General features: G+C 38.2%; 1 protein-coding gene across 7 annotated transcripts in view; it reads left to right on the forward strand.

Moving 5' to 3' along the window:
• The window catches only part of LOC123673113 (caskin-1), a 262265-nt gene that overhangs the window by 236449 nt on the left and 7415 nt on the right, over positions 1–18401 (forward strand). For all 7 annotated transcript variants that reach the window (XM_045607553.1, XM_045607551.1, XM_045607549.1 and 4 more), the window contains exons 3-5: positions 16824–17011; positions 17186–17407; positions 17546–17758. In XM_045607553.1, coding sequence (XP_045463509.1) covers positions 16824–17011; positions 17186–17407; positions 17546–17758 — 623 coding nt within the window. The remainder of the gene's footprint in view (positions 1–16823; positions 17012–17185; positions 17408–17545; positions 17759–18401) is intronic.

Consider the following 18401-nt stretch of genomic DNA (forward strand, 5'->3'; position numbering starts at 1 on the left):
ATAGTGCAGAAAGATTTCAATTATTCTTTACTTTTGGAGTGATCGCCTTTTGCGCCCTTGCAGACCATCGGACTGTATATTGGTGAAATATAAGATTTGATTCATTTTAAATAAACAGGGTTAGAACTATTCATAGGGCCATTACAGGGATATCGAAAACCGTTAGAAAGATAGGGTGGCTTAAATTACAGAAAAGTTGCGTTATTTAGGGATGAATGTGTTGGTTTGAACAGATCCGAAATACTCCATCGGTTCCCGATAAAACTGAAAATCGGGATTTTTTTCTGTATAACTCATTTGTTTTTGGAGATAACTTAACGAAATTTGGTTTATAGCCATTATCCGAAAAAGAAATACTAATGGTGTCTTCAGATTTCTTCTGTTTTTCATTGTTTCAGAGACGCGATAGTCGAGTGATGATTTCACATAACAACACTTCAAATTTGCGTACCTAGACTCAATATTTTTGTAGAGTGTGATACATTGTTGAATTCTTAATTTTTTTCCAGATCACCCCATAAGGAGAACCAATATGACGCCCATAAGAAAAAAAATTGACTATCGCGTCTCTGAAACAATGGAAAACAGAAAAAATCTGATGACACCATTAGAATCGCTATATTGAATAATGACAACAAACCGAATTTCGTGAAGTTATCTCCAGAAACAAATGAGTTATACGAAAAAAATCTCGATTATCAGTTTTTTCGAGATATCTCGGGAACCATTGGAGATATTTTGGATCTGTTAACACCAACACACTAATCCCTGAATAACGCAACTTTTTTGTGATTTGAGCCACCCTGTATCTCTAACGGTTTTCGATATCCCTGTAGTGCCCCTCTAAATAGTTCTAACACTGTATTCTTGTCGGTTATTTCATCTAGATGAGGAGTTCTGATGATATGATAATCCCTAGATTAGGTATGAGCATTTGAGTGTTTATTTTACATAATATGCAAACCGATTTTCAATACAGTTAAAGGTTATTAGATAATTATTTCTGCTTGAATTTTCTATAGTTCAGATGACAACTATCCTTTGGAAGACGAAAGATGAAACCTCAGGAAAATAATTTTTTCTATTATGTAGCCTTAAATTACTTTGTTTGAAGTGGCAACAATGCACCTAGTAGACTAAGCAGCTTCATAAGTCATTTCTAATAATATATTCTACAGAGATTCAAAGGTACGATTAAACATTTTATCTGTATTGAAGTATAAAAATATCAAGTAGTATGTCTTCGAGGATTTGATGGATGAAGAGTGATAAACCTTCCTGAAAAATTTCCATCCTTCTAAAATAATTTCAAAACGACCCCACCTCTCATACTTCAGAAGATATGAAATAGCTAGTTCATCAAACTTTCGTGAAGAATCATCTGCGATGTCAGTTTTACAACTCGAGAGATAAAAGACTCCTGGCGTAATACTCCATAAACTACGAAACCCATCTAGCATCCAGACGCGTAGCCCCCGTAACTATCGGGTAAACCGCAACATAAAGGCCAATTTACCCCTGAAATTGCCCCATAAACACCAATCATCCATCACTTGCATCTTCACAGCGCGAAATAACACCTCGCTCATACCTATGTGCATCCATTAACCTTGAGTGAGTCGATGATGATTTACGACCTCTTCAGCCGCGATCATAGACGCAGCTAGCGGTCTTCTTGTCTTTCGTTTTGCGCGGCCTCTGCGACGCTGCCAGACTCGCACTTGCGAGAAGCCAGAAGTAGACAGAAACATAAGGATTACTAAAGGGTGTTTTTATTAGAGCTATAGAACTCTAAATTCCAAAATAACAACGATGGATTATTCGATTGACATGAATTTTATTTATCCGCAAGATAATCTTGTGGCATTACATTTTAAATATGATTTCTGGCATATGACCGCCACGGCTGACTCGGATGTAGTCCAATCTGGACGTCCAATTTTCGATGACTTTTTCCAACATTTGTGGCCGTATATCGGCAATAACACGGCGAATGTTGTCTTCCAAATGGTCAAGGGTTTGTGGCTTATCCGCATAGACCAATGACTTTACATAGCCTCATAAAAGTAGTCTAGCGGTGATAAATCACAACATCTTGGAGGCCAATTCACAGGTCCAAAACGTGAAATTAGGCGGTCACCAAACGTGTCTTTCAATAAATCAATTGTGGCACGAGCTGAGTGACATGTTGCGCCGTTTTGTTGGAACCACAGCTCCTGGACATCATGGTTGTTCAATTCAGGAATGAAAAAGTTAGTAATCATGGCTCTATACCGATCACCATTGACTGTAACGTTCTGGCCATCATCGTTTTTGAAGAAGTACGGACCAATGATTCCACCAGCCCATAAAGCGCACCAAACAGTCAGTTTTTCTGGATGTAACGGTGTTTCGACATACACTCGAGGATTAGCATCACTCCAAATGCGGCAGTTTTGTTTGTTGACGTAGTCATTCAATCAGAAGTGCGCTTCATCGCTAAACAAAATAAAATGAACGTAGTGCGCGATACGTATTCCGCACAGAACCATTATTTTCGAAATAAAAATGCACTATTTGCAAGCGTTGTTCAGGCGTGAGTCTATTCATGATGAATTGCCAAACCAAACTGAGAATAAATCACTTGACAGCTGCTAAATCGGTCGCCATCTTGAACAGTAATGCCAACTTAAAGTTATATACCTCAAAAAAAAACACCCGTTAGCTTCAGATCAAAATGTTATGTTGTAGCTGAGATTTTGTCTCAAAAGGAAATTTTTCTGAATCTAAACCTTTCAATGATAATTATTTAGGTTTGCTTACTTGGAGAGAGTTCTAAATTTCAACAGCAGATCATTCAGATCCTTCGAAGAAGAGTAGAGATTAAATTATTTTCAATCAAGTAACTGTGAAGGGTTTCATGGAAGGAACATCTCCAGAAAAGGTGCCATATAGACTTGGAATGTTCCTAGACGTAGATGTAGCCTTAGTATTCAAAACTTCGGAGATATACAAGCCAATAAAAAACTAGCCCTCTTTTTCACCGACTAATGTGGTTTTTATTACCTACCAACTTTTTATTATAACATATCGTTTCTTGCCTCCAGAAAAAGGGGACCGGCAAGACTCTGTTCTCTGCAAGGAGTTGAGTGCTTCTACGATATCATATTTCTGAGTTCCGGTAATGTGGTTAGGACCATACAAAGTTGGAATGGCTTAATGCCATTTCTTGGGATTCGTTTTCTTCAGAGGAGGATAACAATGATTGAATGAGTAGAGGATTCGTTATGTGCTTTCGGTACTCAAGGTAACCACTGTGTGGTCTGCAGAAGTTTATATTTTATTTGTTATTCTCATTTTGTGATTCATAAACTGCTGGGGGCTTGACTTCGATTGTTTTGAGCTGAACCTATTGGAAATGCACATCTACAGGGAGGAAGAATGTTATATGTTATATCCCGATTTCCCAGCTTCAAATATAAATTTCGAAAAAAACCTCTGCAATCGCTTCTTTATTAGAGCCATATGACTCACCAAAAAGATACTTCGACTTTAATTGTCAAAAAAGTCTCCTTCAAGGGTGATACATGTACTCCAATGCTCCTATAATTTTTCAATAGCATTTTTTCTAGAAAGATTTACCTTAGATTTCGAAATAAGTTTCAACCTCGGCAATCACTCCCTTAAATGGCTCATCCAAATGCTACCATCATCATTTTGGAGTAATTTGTGGTCAATAAACAATCTTCTTCCGAAATACCTCCAAGTTTATAGTCCAAACGATGTTATTTTGAATCGACTCTTGACATAATTGAGTAGCCTTGGAATAGGCGATGACCTTCTTCCAGAAAATTCTAGTATCGTTAAGACCATTAGATCCTAGCTCTCGTTACAGTGTGACCAACGTGCCAAGAAGAAAAAAAATACTCAAATTGCTGTCATACTGTGTGGTCTTTCTAATTATTCATCCGAGGAACCTGATTCATTAAACGTAAATCATCATCGACCGACTACTTCTCTGAGTAGCGTATTATCGAAGACCGAGAGTAAGATTGAAACGGCTGTCTCTGCAGAATAACGAGACTCGGCAACTACAATTCCAGTCCCAATAACAATTTAGCCGTTGCCTTCGCACTGATATTCAGATCGATGTGGTTTAATGACCAGTGGATGGAAAAAAGACGCCACGAAGTTAGAACGTGCCTGCGTCTTGGTCTACTCGAAGAAAAAATGCGTTGTTGTGACGATTGAAGTAGTAGTGCATTCATTTTGAGCCAGGAATAACTTCAAATTTTTAGTTTGGACCTGAGAGTAATAAATATAGATAGAGGGAGCTTATGTCATTTCCAGTAAGCAAATTTTGTCCCCAACATGAACTATCAGATTTGACAGGAAGCGCGCGGAAATGGAAAAATATCAGTGATACGATATTTCACTCAATTTGCGAGTTTCTCCACATAGAACGCACTTCTTATGTCCCATTGTGAATCAAAGTTTCATATCAACTAAAATATATTGAAATAAATACCTAAATATATCGGAAATTCAGAAAACAAACTTCGAGTGCGCCAAACGACGTGAAACAACTGATGACACTAGGAGAGCAAAAGTTGCCAAACCTTGGATTTCAGCAGGTAGATACAGAAAAAATGAATGTTCTGCTTATTAAAAACTCAACAACTAGGAGAAATATCGGATTCCAAATATTCAAATTTGCATATTTAATCGGGAATCATTCAAATATATTTATTTCATTCAATATAATATACATTCATAACGATATAGTGAAATTGTGGATTTGAAAATATATCACAATCCGAGAACGTAATCTAACCATGTTGGAGACCTTGCGTACTATATATGTATATTACTCTAAGGGTTGAAACAATATTGCACAACAACAAACCATAGTTTCATACTTCATATCAGTTCTATTGTAACGTCGAGTAATTCAAAATGAAAAACTAAAATTGATCTGATATACTTCCACCTAAAGCCATTCTACTCGCCCACAGCTTCTTAGACGCATCTAAGAAAGAAAACTTTAGCCAATAGTTACTGAGTGCATGTCCGGTACTCGCCGGCTCCTATCCTATTCAGTCTTTCAAATAGGAGTACCCAGTACCAATTTAATTCCGAACGCAATCAAATCGCAGCCAATCCCGATACCAAATCACGGCACACCCTCTTCCTGAATTCAACGCCTTCGCGATGATTTATTACAACTTACAAGCCCAGTCTGCGACGAATGCATCAATTCGTTCCGCATCTGATTGATTTCGAGAACTGACACAGGCGTCATCCGATCTGCTATCGAGCAGCAATCAAGGGGGGAAGCTACGCCAGGACGTTCACCTAGCAACCGTGTTCCAGAGATGGAAAAACGGCCTTAGGAATTCGTCCGGTACATACGCCGCGTCCGCAGATGCAGGTGACAGCATCTATAAGCGGCCGATGAGCATTTTGAATGGAAACTGCTCCAATCGATATGGATAAGATGACAAGACGGGATGTCAAGAAAATGTGCACTCTGAGCGGGATAAATGGAAATTTATAAAACACCAACTGATGGATATTTTTGCGAATACCCATCATAATGGGATATTTTTTCCTACTGTTCCTTCAGAAAATGATGAAAATTGTTCAACTCACCAACTTTGTAACTGTCTATTTGAGCACTGTGCAACGTATAACTGTGGGATTCACTTTACCGTGAACAGAAAACACGATAAACAACCAATAAGGTAGCATCTATGAAGTAAATCGCACAACGACACGGATTTGATTGCAAACAGACAGATAGAGAGACGCGAACCCAAAGTATAAAATAGTGATCACAAAGCTCTTTTCTTCCTTCGGTAGAAATCCATGTTTGAAAACTCAATCTATTCTCTTTCGATCTACACAAAAGTAGCAAATTCTTTTTGTCACTCTTTTAAGATGTTTATTAGAGTAGCTTATTAGTTCTCCCATTCCTCTAAAATATAACTTTTCATGTCTTCCTGTAGGTCCTATTTTCTTATTTTTTTATGATATTGTTCAATAATTTTTGTTCATTGGATTTGACTCTTGATGGAAATCCATTAGAAATAAAATAATTCGTTGCATCTTGAGAAATAGTCAATAAATTTCACGATTTTTGTCGTTATTAATGCTACTTTTTATTTATTTTCATATAGTTTAATTCTTTTAATGTTTTTCTTTGTCGTCGTTCTCCATACTCTCATTTCACTTTCTTCAACCTCACATTTAATCGATTTCCTACTGTACAGCAAAATGCTTTTTCATATGTTAGTTTTTATGATTTTCTTCCCTATTATTTTTGTATATCCGTTATGGAGAGAAATATGAATTATTTTTCCTAAAATAGTACAAACAATCCACTGGTGAACTTTGTGCATTAAAAATTGAACCATCCTGTACATGTTAACTAGAGTTAACCTCCCATCTTCCATTAGTACGCCGACCTAACCTCCATACCAAAATTACACCATTCTTCTCCGTCAAAATTCCCATCATCACACCAGTGACACTTATGCCGTTTTCTACCGATCGAAGAAACGGTATACCTGACCCTGTGCAATGCGAAAAGAGGGCAGTTAATTCGCATGTTGATAGTCGCATGTTCGATTCTGACATACGATACCTAGAAACCGCGTGTACCATGGATTTATATCGCACCACCGGTCGTTCCAGTACCACCGACAACCGCTCCCGACGAGCAACGCTACTCGTGCAAAATCAATAACTTCGATACCGTGCAGGGAGCTTCTTCGCATCCCCATAAAAATCGCCGCCGAGCCGATCGGCTATAGCTCTGTCTCTCTCTCTCTCTCTCTCTGTTACGGCAAAACTGGTTTCCGCCGTTTGCAGAATCGAAGATCTTATGGGTTCCGAGGCAAACAACAGTCGACTGTTTTTTTGTGGTACTAGCTCTTGCGGAAGCTCGCTATTGCCTTTTCGACCTTCTGTTCGCTGGAACTTCCAAGAAATCGCGATAAAAAGTTGCCTTCGCGCAGAAGTTATGTCAGAGGAGGGTAGAGAATCTGAAATGAGGAATTCGAGTAAAGGATTCGTTTAACGTCGGGAGCTTTTGAGCTCTCGTCTTTCATGCGCCAATTGTTTATAGAAACAAAAACACCAATCGTCCAATCAACTCATTCGATTCTTTTATTTGCTCAAGCCTCTGAATGACTTGAATCACTCGAAACTTGGTGATCACAACACAAGTCCAGTGCCAATCTTAATAATATATATGTAAATATAATCAAATCCCACACTTGTGATGGAGTTTGGGTATCGCGTTTTCGTAGGACTTATTAAAACACTGATGGACGTCAGACGAGAACTTTATTGTGGTACAGCACTTGGAAACATCCTAGAACACTCCACTAACTCAACTGGTCATCACCTCATATTGTACACCGTGAATTTCTTCTTCCTTTTCTTATTCTCTAAGTTGTATGCCTGCGCATTGGTATCATGTTCCCTGCACACTATTAGGGTAGGGGAATCTTTCTGAGAACCTTTTGAATGAGAAAGTTGTATGCAGAAGTACCACGAAAGACCATTGATACACTAATGCAGGTACATTTATATCAAGTATTGTGACGAAAATTTCGGCTAGACATAGACATTATGTCAAATTCCTTTTTGTCGCCACAATAATTTTTTTTATCAGTATTCACTTCAAGAATCAAAAATATCAACCCATATAGTAATGATTAATGAGCCTAGATGAAGGATTTAATTGTTGTTATTCCAGACTTGCGCTCGATTATTTCCGACGATTGCGCAGTATATTCAAGATGGTACTACTCTATTGATTAAAAAAAAGTATATTTTTATGCGAATTTTATGGAACTGACAGAAAGTTTTCGATCCGAAAATGGTACCAAACGATTAATTTTAACGATAGATTACAAATAATTAATATGTTATGCATAAAGTGGATATAAACCGACTTATTGAAACTGGAGCGATTCTAACTGTGTAGTATTTTTCTTGCCAGATAGAAAACTTTATAATTGGGCAGCAGATCTGAAAGGTTTTCCATGTCCAGATATCCACGGCTGGCTTAATAGTAGTTGTAAGCTAGTTTTTATCTTTGGACGAATGAGAAATTACCTGGAATAGTGAAACCGTATCGGCTGTATCGAATTTGGAGATTGTTTCAGCCGCGATCGGAGATCTGGTTCGAGGTCTCTTTGTAATTAGATGGGAAATTTATAGGGACAAAATGGAAGGTTGTCCAGGTAGTAGCGATCTGATTTTTTTCTACCAAACGATGTAAATTGGATGTGAATACTTCATTTTATTCGGCTACTGCCTTAGGGGTGGATTGTGGATGTTAACATTAACCCTTTTTTTTTCTTTGAATCACTTTATCTCGCTTATCGATCAAAAAAAAAGATTTACGAAGCTTTGGAGGCTTTTGATGTAATCTCAAACTTCCTCCTCATTTATAAAACCAGTTTTGTACTCTTGTAAATATTATTCCCACCCTGTCAATTTTACTTTTGTGCGTAATGTTTTTGGAAGAAAAGTAATATTGCTTTCTAATGAAAATAGGGATTCCACAAGTCAATGTCCTCGGACACCTTAGATACCCAAAACTTTATATGCTGTTGCCATCAACTTTATTGGTTTCCTAACATTATGGGGTGGTTTTATTGGTGTTCCAATTCATCTTCGAAGTTTCCGAAGATATCGATGGCATTATAGACATCAGCCCATCGAAATCAGCTGTCAATATCTATCAACCTCTTCCCAGATATCTGAACGAAAAGATCTTTCCAAGATGTTCCAACAATTTAATTAACATAATGAACTCAACCAAGCGTTACGCACTCTATCAGTACGATAATACTTTATTAATTGCCGCAGATAAAATATCGGCGATTTATTTTGTTTCGTTGGCCGAATGTGAGTGTGTGATTAATTAGTGGAAAATAATTCCGGATTATCTCTCATTAAGCGACGATTAATTAAGCCGAAACGTCAAAAGTGATTTAATCTGTTCTGGCGTTTGGGTCGGCCACCATACCGAGGTTTGCATTGAGCGTAATTATATGACTTCCAAGTTTACGGCTTCCATTATTGTTTCATGCTTGGTTACGGTCGCTGGATGAAATGGGAAACGTGAAATTGGTAGCTGTAGGGATGAATCATGTTCTGCTACTTTATTGGACATTGAGAGAGACAATGCAGAAACAGTGGCAATCCCAGACGTAGGATTGGCATTGGTCAGTCATTCACTGTATCTTTGTTGGAGAACCGTATAAGCAATCTACATTTTTCCCCACGCCTTAACAATAAATAACATTCATGATTTAACCAGCTGTACATGAATCGTATTAAGAAGAAGAAGAAATCATCCGAGAGTTGTCGAAGATTCTGTGTTGAAAGTGTTAACCTCTGTTTGCAACTTCAAAAACTTCTTCGACTAGATTACCCTTATCTTCAATTTTTACTTCCTCAACTGTCAGTTGCTCTTCTTTCTATATCAGTATTTTATTTAGATTAAATATGTCTGCCTTTCAGCGCTCATTTGTTTCATAGGAATTTATCCAAGCAGTAGCGTTGTTTCAACTTGGAAAGAAGCCTCTTATTGTGCTGAACACTGTTTTGTGAATATGATATTTCATTAGTTGAAATATAGATCTGCCTAGGTGTTGAGGATCAAATCTTCCCAACATTCTTCAAGGGATTATCAAATTTGAAAGTATCTTGGATATTTATGATTTCCAACTCTCTCCACATTCGTGAATTGTTTGTTTCAAGCATCAATGTTGTGTTGGCTTCTGTGACAGATCCGAACTATAGGGTGGATGAATATCCCAATCCGAGCTCTTGGAGCTTCTGAGGCATTGTCAAAGATGTGTGTGGCTCAGCTTTGTCCTGATGAAAGACGATTCCTCTCCTATTCACCAATGCTGGTAGCTTTTACTCGTTTGATAGCTTCAAGTGGTCGAGCTGTTCAGAGTAGAGGGCAGAATTGAGCATTTCACCATAGGAAAGCAGCTCATAGTAGAGTACACACACCAACACCTTCCTGGACGTCAATACTGGCTCAATCAAGGTCAGGGCTGCTTCTTTGGCTTTTGATCACAATGTCTGTCGCTTGACATTGTCGTAAGCCATCCTCTTCAGAATGGGTGACTTTGTTGCGATTCAGCAGCGATTCGGAGATGAAAATTTGCTCTATGAGGTTTTTTGTTTTCTTTTGATACAGCCTTCTGCAAATTAAAACCAGTTTTATGATCAATTTTCAGCTCGTGGGCGATGTTACAACAGCTAGCATGACGGTCTATCTCAATATTTATATTTACTGTGGTTTTATTGACTTCTCGAAGACAGACCTGCCAGAGCGTGGTGCATCTCCACTACACCAGAACGAAATTGTTCGAACCACTATTATGCAACACGAACCGAAAGAGTACCGACCCCGAATAAATCGCAAATTTTGTTGGTCGCTCTCGACAAACATTTGCCTTTCAGTTCGTAAAAATATAAGATATGGCAAATTTCTTTCTTCTGCTACAAGTGCCATCTCAGCGCCGGGGGTTGACAATCGTCATAGCTATCCTAAATTTTGAGGCAGTTGCTCTTAATAGTTGTTATGAAGAGCAACCAAACTATTCTCCCAGATTTTTCAGCCATGAGATTCTTCCTTTGAGACAAATTAACTTGACTCACTATAGTTCAAGACTGGACTGATCAAGTGCAATACACCCAAAGCAGCGTATCGTATGATGCAATGTGTCCAATATCGATCAAGATATATTTAGTTGAAAAAAAAAGGGCGAAATAGGGAATGACTTTTTCCCCAACCCGATATTTTGAGTATAGACAGCACAACTATTTGCATGCCAACTTTTGCACGTCGTTATTTCTATCATACCGAAATCCCCCTTTAGGAACGAGCTCCTCCACACACAACATTATCCACTTGCTGCAGGAATTAGTACGTTGTATTGTCTGAAGCCGTTTAAACACATACCGGAGCCAGTCGTAAATCAGCCTAATGGCATTACTTTCAAGACCAAAGGTTCACTACTCCGGACAAGTGCCCTTGTTTGCAAACCCTAGCAGGTCGTAAATTCACGACGAAATAGTCGGGTTCCGAGAGGAGGGGGGCGGCGGTTGTTTGGACCGAAAACAATTTCATACGGCCGTACGAGGTACGGCGACGCCCGGCGTCGGAATACTAATGGTGTTTGGTGAATTAATACGACGTTGTTGGACCCGTGCCTCCTTTGGTTTTATTGCGTCGCTTAATATTGGTGGTATGGTCCTGCACGCGCGGATCCCTAATTTTCGGACGCCTCTGCTCTGGTCGTAGATCAGTGGGGGTAGTTACAACTGGGCCATTCGTATTTTAGCTAGTATTAACTTGTTATCCTATACTTTTTTGAATGCTTATTTATAGAAGACAGAGTTTTTGTGATTATCAACATTCCGTAACACTTTACTCAATATATTTTCTTGAAAATTCGTCTTTATTCATCAACATATTTCCTTCAAGAGTAATACAGGTACTCTAACGCTTTTTCAACTTCTCAATACGTTTTCTGTAGAAAGATTCGTCTTTGCTTTCAACATCAACAATCATTTCTTCATTAGAGTCAATCGATTTGTGATGAGGAGCATATTCTATATACACCTTTCCTGTTTTTTGTTTCATCAAAAAAAAAATATTGGATGGTCCATTTTCCCATGTCTATTTTCACAAGAAGATACTGTGTGTACATCTCAGGCTTCGTCCTGCCTTTATTTATCATGTCTGAGAACTCAAACGTTTGTCAAACAACGAGTACACTATACAGTTACACAACTGAACAGTTCTTATAGCTGATACATCACTCGATAGAGATGCTATCATATCAATTATCATGACTCTTTTTTGCGTTTGACCATGAAAATTTTGTATATGAAGAATGATGCAACTTGACATCTTGCCCATCGTTATCGTGTAAAGCTAGAAACAATGTATGCCTTTATATTATTCGCCAATACGGGTTGTTTATAAATGATTGTAACATCGTCTTTGAAATGTCTTTTACCTCTGTTAACGAGGCTGTTGACTAATACTGCCAATCATTGTACCTATATTATAGAATTTCGAATTTGACAATTATAAATTTTGTATACTCTGTACTACTATTTTGTTTAGCAGGTAACGAGTAACGTCTGGTGACCCTGGGCCTTGAACATAGATAGAGGTAGTTACATGTCCCCAACATGGTTAGATTACATTGTCGGATTGTGATATATTTTCAAATCCACAATTTTACTATATCATTATGAATGTATATATTATATCGAATGAAATATATTTATTTGAGTGATTCCCTATTAAATATGCAAATTTGAATATTTGGAATCCGAAATTTTTCCTAATTGTCGAAATAATAGTATGCAGAATATTTATTATTTTCTGTATCTACCTGCTGAATTCCAAGGTTTGGCAACTTTTGCTCGCCTAGTGTCATTGGTTGTTTCACGTCGTTTGGTGCGCTTGAAGTTTGTTTTCTGAATTTCTGATATATTTAGGTATTTCTCTCAATATATTTTGAGTTAATATGAAACGTTGTGACGAAACTCGTGAATTGAGTGAAATATCGTATCACTGATATGTTTTCATTTCCGCGCGCTTCATGTCGTGTTCATGTTGGGGACAAAATTTGCTTACTGCTTACCTCTATCTATGTTTATTACTCTGAGGCCTTGACTAATGGTTCCCTTGATGCCTTGCACATATATCCTATATTTAAAAATGTCAAATCAGATCTTTTTCAACCTGTGCGACACACGTCAGGTGATGTCAGTAGATTACTCGGCGTGTTCTCAAATTATTCCCTACGCTAGTAAGTACGTGAGTGTCCCGTACGCGGCATAAAAAACCCGAGCCGACGTCTCCTTTCATACAAATACAAATTCCAGCATCTCATTTCGATTCATCTCGGTGTGCCCTGCAAGGCAGCACAAAGAAGTCGCGGTTATCTCGACGGCTCGGAGTTGTACACCGCCTTACAAGGTCCTTCGCCTTGTGTTGCGCAGCCGAGACAAAGTAGAATAGGAGACGGAATTGTCTTCATCCGGTAGGACATTGGAGAGTCCTCGAGGTCGTTTGGATGAAGAATAAGTGGTCGAATTTTGTTTTTACTCAGACATCTTCTGCGATTTTTTTTTGGCTCTATCTCGTGGAAATTATAGATACACTATGGTTGAAACTTGAATTCTTGTTTTCATTATTTCTGCAATAAGGATATGATTACTGGTTTTTAATATTCTGCACTGGTGGTCATAACAAAACCTTGATGGAACATATAATCATGATTGAAATACGACAGAAGTTATCAACGGCATACAGGATTCTTCTGGTATCAATTTTTATTGGAGGCTACATGCAGAAGTGTTTCTGCATAGTATAAAGTAATAAACATAGATAGAAGGGGTATACGCAATGTCCTTAACATGGTTAGACTACGTTGTCGGATTGTGATATATTTTCAAATCCACAATTTTACTATATCATTATGAATGTATATTATATTGAATGAAATATATTTTTTGAGTGATTTCCGATTAAATATGCAAATTTGAATATTTGGAATCCGATATTCTTCCTTATGGTCGTATTTATAATAAGCAGAATATTCATTATTATCTACCTACTGAAATCCAAGGTTTGGCAACTTTTGCTCTCCTGGACATGGAGTGTATTCGGTCGACTGAATCATTACCATGAAAGGTTGTATCTGACATTGAATTATTGAAAAGGATGATACATTTGGGCTCAAATATAGAGTAATAAACATAGATAGAGGAAGTATACGCAATTTTTACATGTCCCCAACATGGTTAGATTACGTTGTTGGATTGTCATATATTTTCAAATCCACAATTTTACTATATCGTTATGAATGTAAATTATATTGAATGAAATATATTTATTTGAGTGATTCCGGATTAAATATGCAAATTTGAATATTTGGAATCCGATATTTTTCCTAATTGTCGAATTAATAAGCAGAATACTTATTTTTTTCTGTATCTACCTGCTGAAATTCAAGGTTTGGCAACTTTTGCTCTCCTAGTGCCATCGGTTGTTTCACGTCGTTAGACGCACTTGTTTTCTGAATTTCTGATATGTTTAGGTATTTCTTTCAATATATTTTGAGTTAATATGAAACGTTGATTCATTATGGGACATAAGAAGTGCGTTCTTTGTGGAGTAACCCGCGAATCGAGTGAAATATCGTATCACTGATATGTTTACATTTCCGCGCGCTTCATATCAAATGTGAAAGTTCATGTTGGGGACAAAATTTGCTTAATGAAAATGACATATTATGCAGCCTCTGTCTATGTTTGTTACTCTTAGAATGGAACGTTCGTTAATATAAATCGTATTTAAATTTCCGCGGTAGTCAATCTACTACTTTGCTGTCTAGTAAAACAAATAAGGATATTATTCGGAGGAAAAGTGATTTTTCATGGCTCGCCATCAATTTCCTGCCTCACTACGTTCTGCGGTTAAACACAGGCTCGCCATGAAAAGTGGCACTTCTCCTCCTTATAACGTATTATACTATTAATCATTAATTTTACTTCCTCCCCTTTCAAAGGACCCCAAACACCTCCAAATAAAAAAAAGGCACGCTAAATCTAAATGTCCGGTTTTTTTTTTTTGTTCAGGGGTGTACAAACTAGTGAATATTCAAACGTGCCAGACCGTTCATTGCATCCTTCATCGATTTAAAATATGTGTGTCGGAAAAAATCGAAATGTGAACGTGTTCGATGTGCTCGCGACCCCGTTGCGCCAAATATGGAAAAGTGAAAAGTGTCCGGTAGGCAGCTGTGCCATAAAATACCGTCCAAGGACTGTTTGCGGATGGTCGGACGTAATCTTTATGTGAGAACGAGATCGGATCGACGCGAAACGGAGAACGGTTATCGGCTCTTCTGGGCGAGAGATAAGGCACGTCCAAGGGGTCTCGACACTGGGTTTCGTTCGGGGACATTGCGCAATTTTTCTGGTTCGAGAGTGGTTTGGACCCGGTTACAGTTGATTGTAGCTATAGAACATCGGTTTTCCCATTGGCGTGTTGATGAGGTAATAAGTCTGTGTGTTGTAGACGTGACCTGAGGAATTTCTCATTACAAATAAGTAACAAGTCTATACTTGCTACTCAGGTGACCAAAAGAGTACAAAATTATTATTCTAGACAAAAAACTAAGAATTGTATTTGAGAAAAAATGCTACGTGCCTAAGATGTCTAAAACACTGGTGTGCAATACTAAGGCTCTTGAAGAACATCAACATTAAATTGACGACTTTTGAAGGGAACAGCCTTCTTGGATTTTAATGTATTGGTTCCTTTCTTTCTTTTTCTCCACAAAGAACGCAATTCTTATGTTCCATAGTGAATCAACGTTTCATATTAACTCAAAATATATTGAAATAAATACCTAAATATATAGAAATTCAGAAAACAAACTTCAAGCGCGCCAAATGACGAGAAACAACCGATTACACTAGGAGAGCAAAAGTTGCCAAACCTTGGCTTTCAGCAGGTAGATACAGAAAAAAATAAGTATTCTGCTTATTAATTCGACAATTAGGAAAAATATCGGATTCCAAATATTCAAATTTGCATATTTAAAAATTGCGTATACTTCCTCTATCTATGTTTATTACTCTATATTTGAGCCCAAATGTATCATCCTTTTCAAAAATTCAATGTCAGATACAACCTTTCATGACAATGATTCAGTCGACCGAATACACTCCATGTCCATGTCCTTCGAACACACTGATTCGAAATGCCAACTGGCATCCACATGAATTACCTGCAGCAGCCTTCCTCATCGAAGAACCAACATCCAGTTCGATTCGATCATCAGATAATGGAATTCAATTCGCTGCCAGATCATCTCTATCATCTCCCCGCAACCCTGTCCATTTATAGCTCGATTAGCAATATAATTCCAGTTCCCGTCGAGTGTCACGTGCAATTACCTCTCTCGAGGATCAGATGGCCTTCCCGCCGTCCCGATCCGGTATCGCAATACCTCCAGATTGGAAACGACGAGAGCAACCTCTACGGTAATCACTCGCGGTCCAAATAACGAACCGCGCTACCACCTGGTAGCGATACCTTCTTTGCCGGCCGATTGATATGCATACTTGGCGGGCAATCGAACCCTGGGCGAATTCTAGCAGTTTCATTTAGATGCAAATGGGGCTTCCCACGGTGCTCCCGTTCTTATGGCGCATCGAGAGAGGTGAAAAAGATGGATTTAAATTGGACTGGCTGATCGATTTCTTATTGGGAATTGATAGGTTTAAATTGCTAGGTATACAACAGTAGGCAAAAAGTAATAATGAAGTTTTTATTTTACCTCTCTAAAAGAATCCCGGGATGGAAACATTAGTAAGACAAATCAGTGATCCCTGCTTTATACACCTTCACTTATCCACAGCCGATCATAACGACATCCCAAGCGGTGCCGTTTTGCTGAGTATTAAACAGCATGTGGCGCCATCAATTGCAAATTACAGGCAATGTACCTAAATCAGAGCAAGTTGTTCTCTAGACCATACTCGAAAAATTGACTCACTTGCTTTCATGTGGTCAGAAAATGACGTTGAAAATTTGTACCATTCGATTTGATGGTGGGATGTGTAGAATTCTTTTTCGCCAACGCGACTCTAATGTCACCAACCATAACAATAACTCATCAAGTTTGGTTGCCTTTTGGTTGCCTTGCTCCACATATTCGAAAAATTTCTGTGAATTAGTATTTAAATACTAAAAAAACCTTTTTTTTCAGATGACCATTCCGATTATGGAAGTACCGTCAGCGGAAGTACGGGAAAATCTCCGGGGCCTATATTTCCGGCACCTCAATTCACATTTCCAGGACAGCCACCTCCTGGAACTGTACTTACCCACAAAGCGGCTGTGTACTACCACCATCAGTATAGTCTACAAGAAGATCAGGGTATCGACATGACACAGGTTGGTAGAAAGCAAAAAATTGGTATTTCAGTGCCTGTTAATTATTACGATCTGAAAATACTGTCAAATTCTAGTGCTCCTACGAAAAATCTTGATCAATTTTCATTTCTTTGAACTGCTCAAACGATATCACCCAAAAATGCGCACAAATCTTCATTCGCAAAATTTTTTCAGTCACCTGGTCGGGATAGTCCGGGTTCTTCCAGCGGAAGCGCAGGTTCCGGTTCCCGCCACAGCACTGCTTCCTTGGACAGCGGTAGAGCGTCCTACCATCCCCTCAGCACAGCTGGAAGAAGCACCATAGGATCTTCTAATAGTCCCAGATGCTCCCTCAGCTCGTGTTCGATAGGTTCCGACCAAGGAAGGATAGAACGTATGATAGGACAAGGCGTACCGGTAAGTTATGGAGTTCCTCATGGTTAAGTTCTTGGCCCCGAAATATTCTCGGAATGAACCAGAACGATAATATTATTACATGGAGTTCTACAAATTCGCCTTGAATGAATCAGAGTATCAATTATTTTGTATTTTCAGGATCATGATATAATCCACGCCTGGTTGGTGGATCTACAGTTCGAAGATTATTTTTCACTTTTCATTTTGGCTGGTTATGATCTTCCGACAATAGGAAGAATGACGCCAGAAGACCTAACAGCAATAGGAATCAAGAATCCAATACATAGGAAGCGACTCAAAGCGGAAATAGCGAAATTGAGTTTACCAGATAATCTACCAGAATTTATACCGGTAGGTGCAAAGACAGTATCATGTAAAACTGAATTTCTAACATAAAACGAAGAATATAATGCAATACAGGCCTCCGTTCAGGAGATAATCAACGACAAAATTTATGATTAAGAATTTCATTCAATGTGAATGAAGTGTTCACTCTTTATCTCTTTATCAAAGTTTGAGTTTTGAGCTAATTTTCTCTGTTTTATATTCAGAATTCAATTACCTCTTAACATCTTTATTTTTATGATAACGTTTATAAAACCTGTATGTCTATCACTTCTCTATCTTTCTTCTTGTAAACATTGACCTTTTCCAAATGCCACTTTATTATTCTTTTATAATAGACTTATAAAACTGCACCCCCTAAAGTCTACCATTCGAAATTAATACCATAAAGCCCTTAACCCTTGTGTGTGGGCCAAAGCAATCGATTCCCTTCCCAAACCCAACTGTTGACGTAAAATGATCACTTAAGTATGTATCTATCTTTGGGATCTCCACCAGCACAGAAAAGGTCGTGACATACCTTCATAATTTTCACAATGATAATAATCCTGGCCGTTAATGTCACTTGGGGGTGTTATTCCACCCGCCAGGTCGATCCCTCGGCACAATAGACTCGAAGGACCATAAATAAATAGAAACGTCGAATTTG

The sequence above is a fragment of the Harmonia axyridis genome, chromosome 2 (genome assembly GCF_914767665.1).
Source record: "Harmonia axyridis chromosome 2, icHarAxyr1.1, whole genome shotgun sequence".
NCBI classification, from domain to species: Eukaryota; Metazoa; Arthropoda; class Insecta; order Coleoptera; family Coccinellidae; genus Harmonia; species Harmonia axyridis.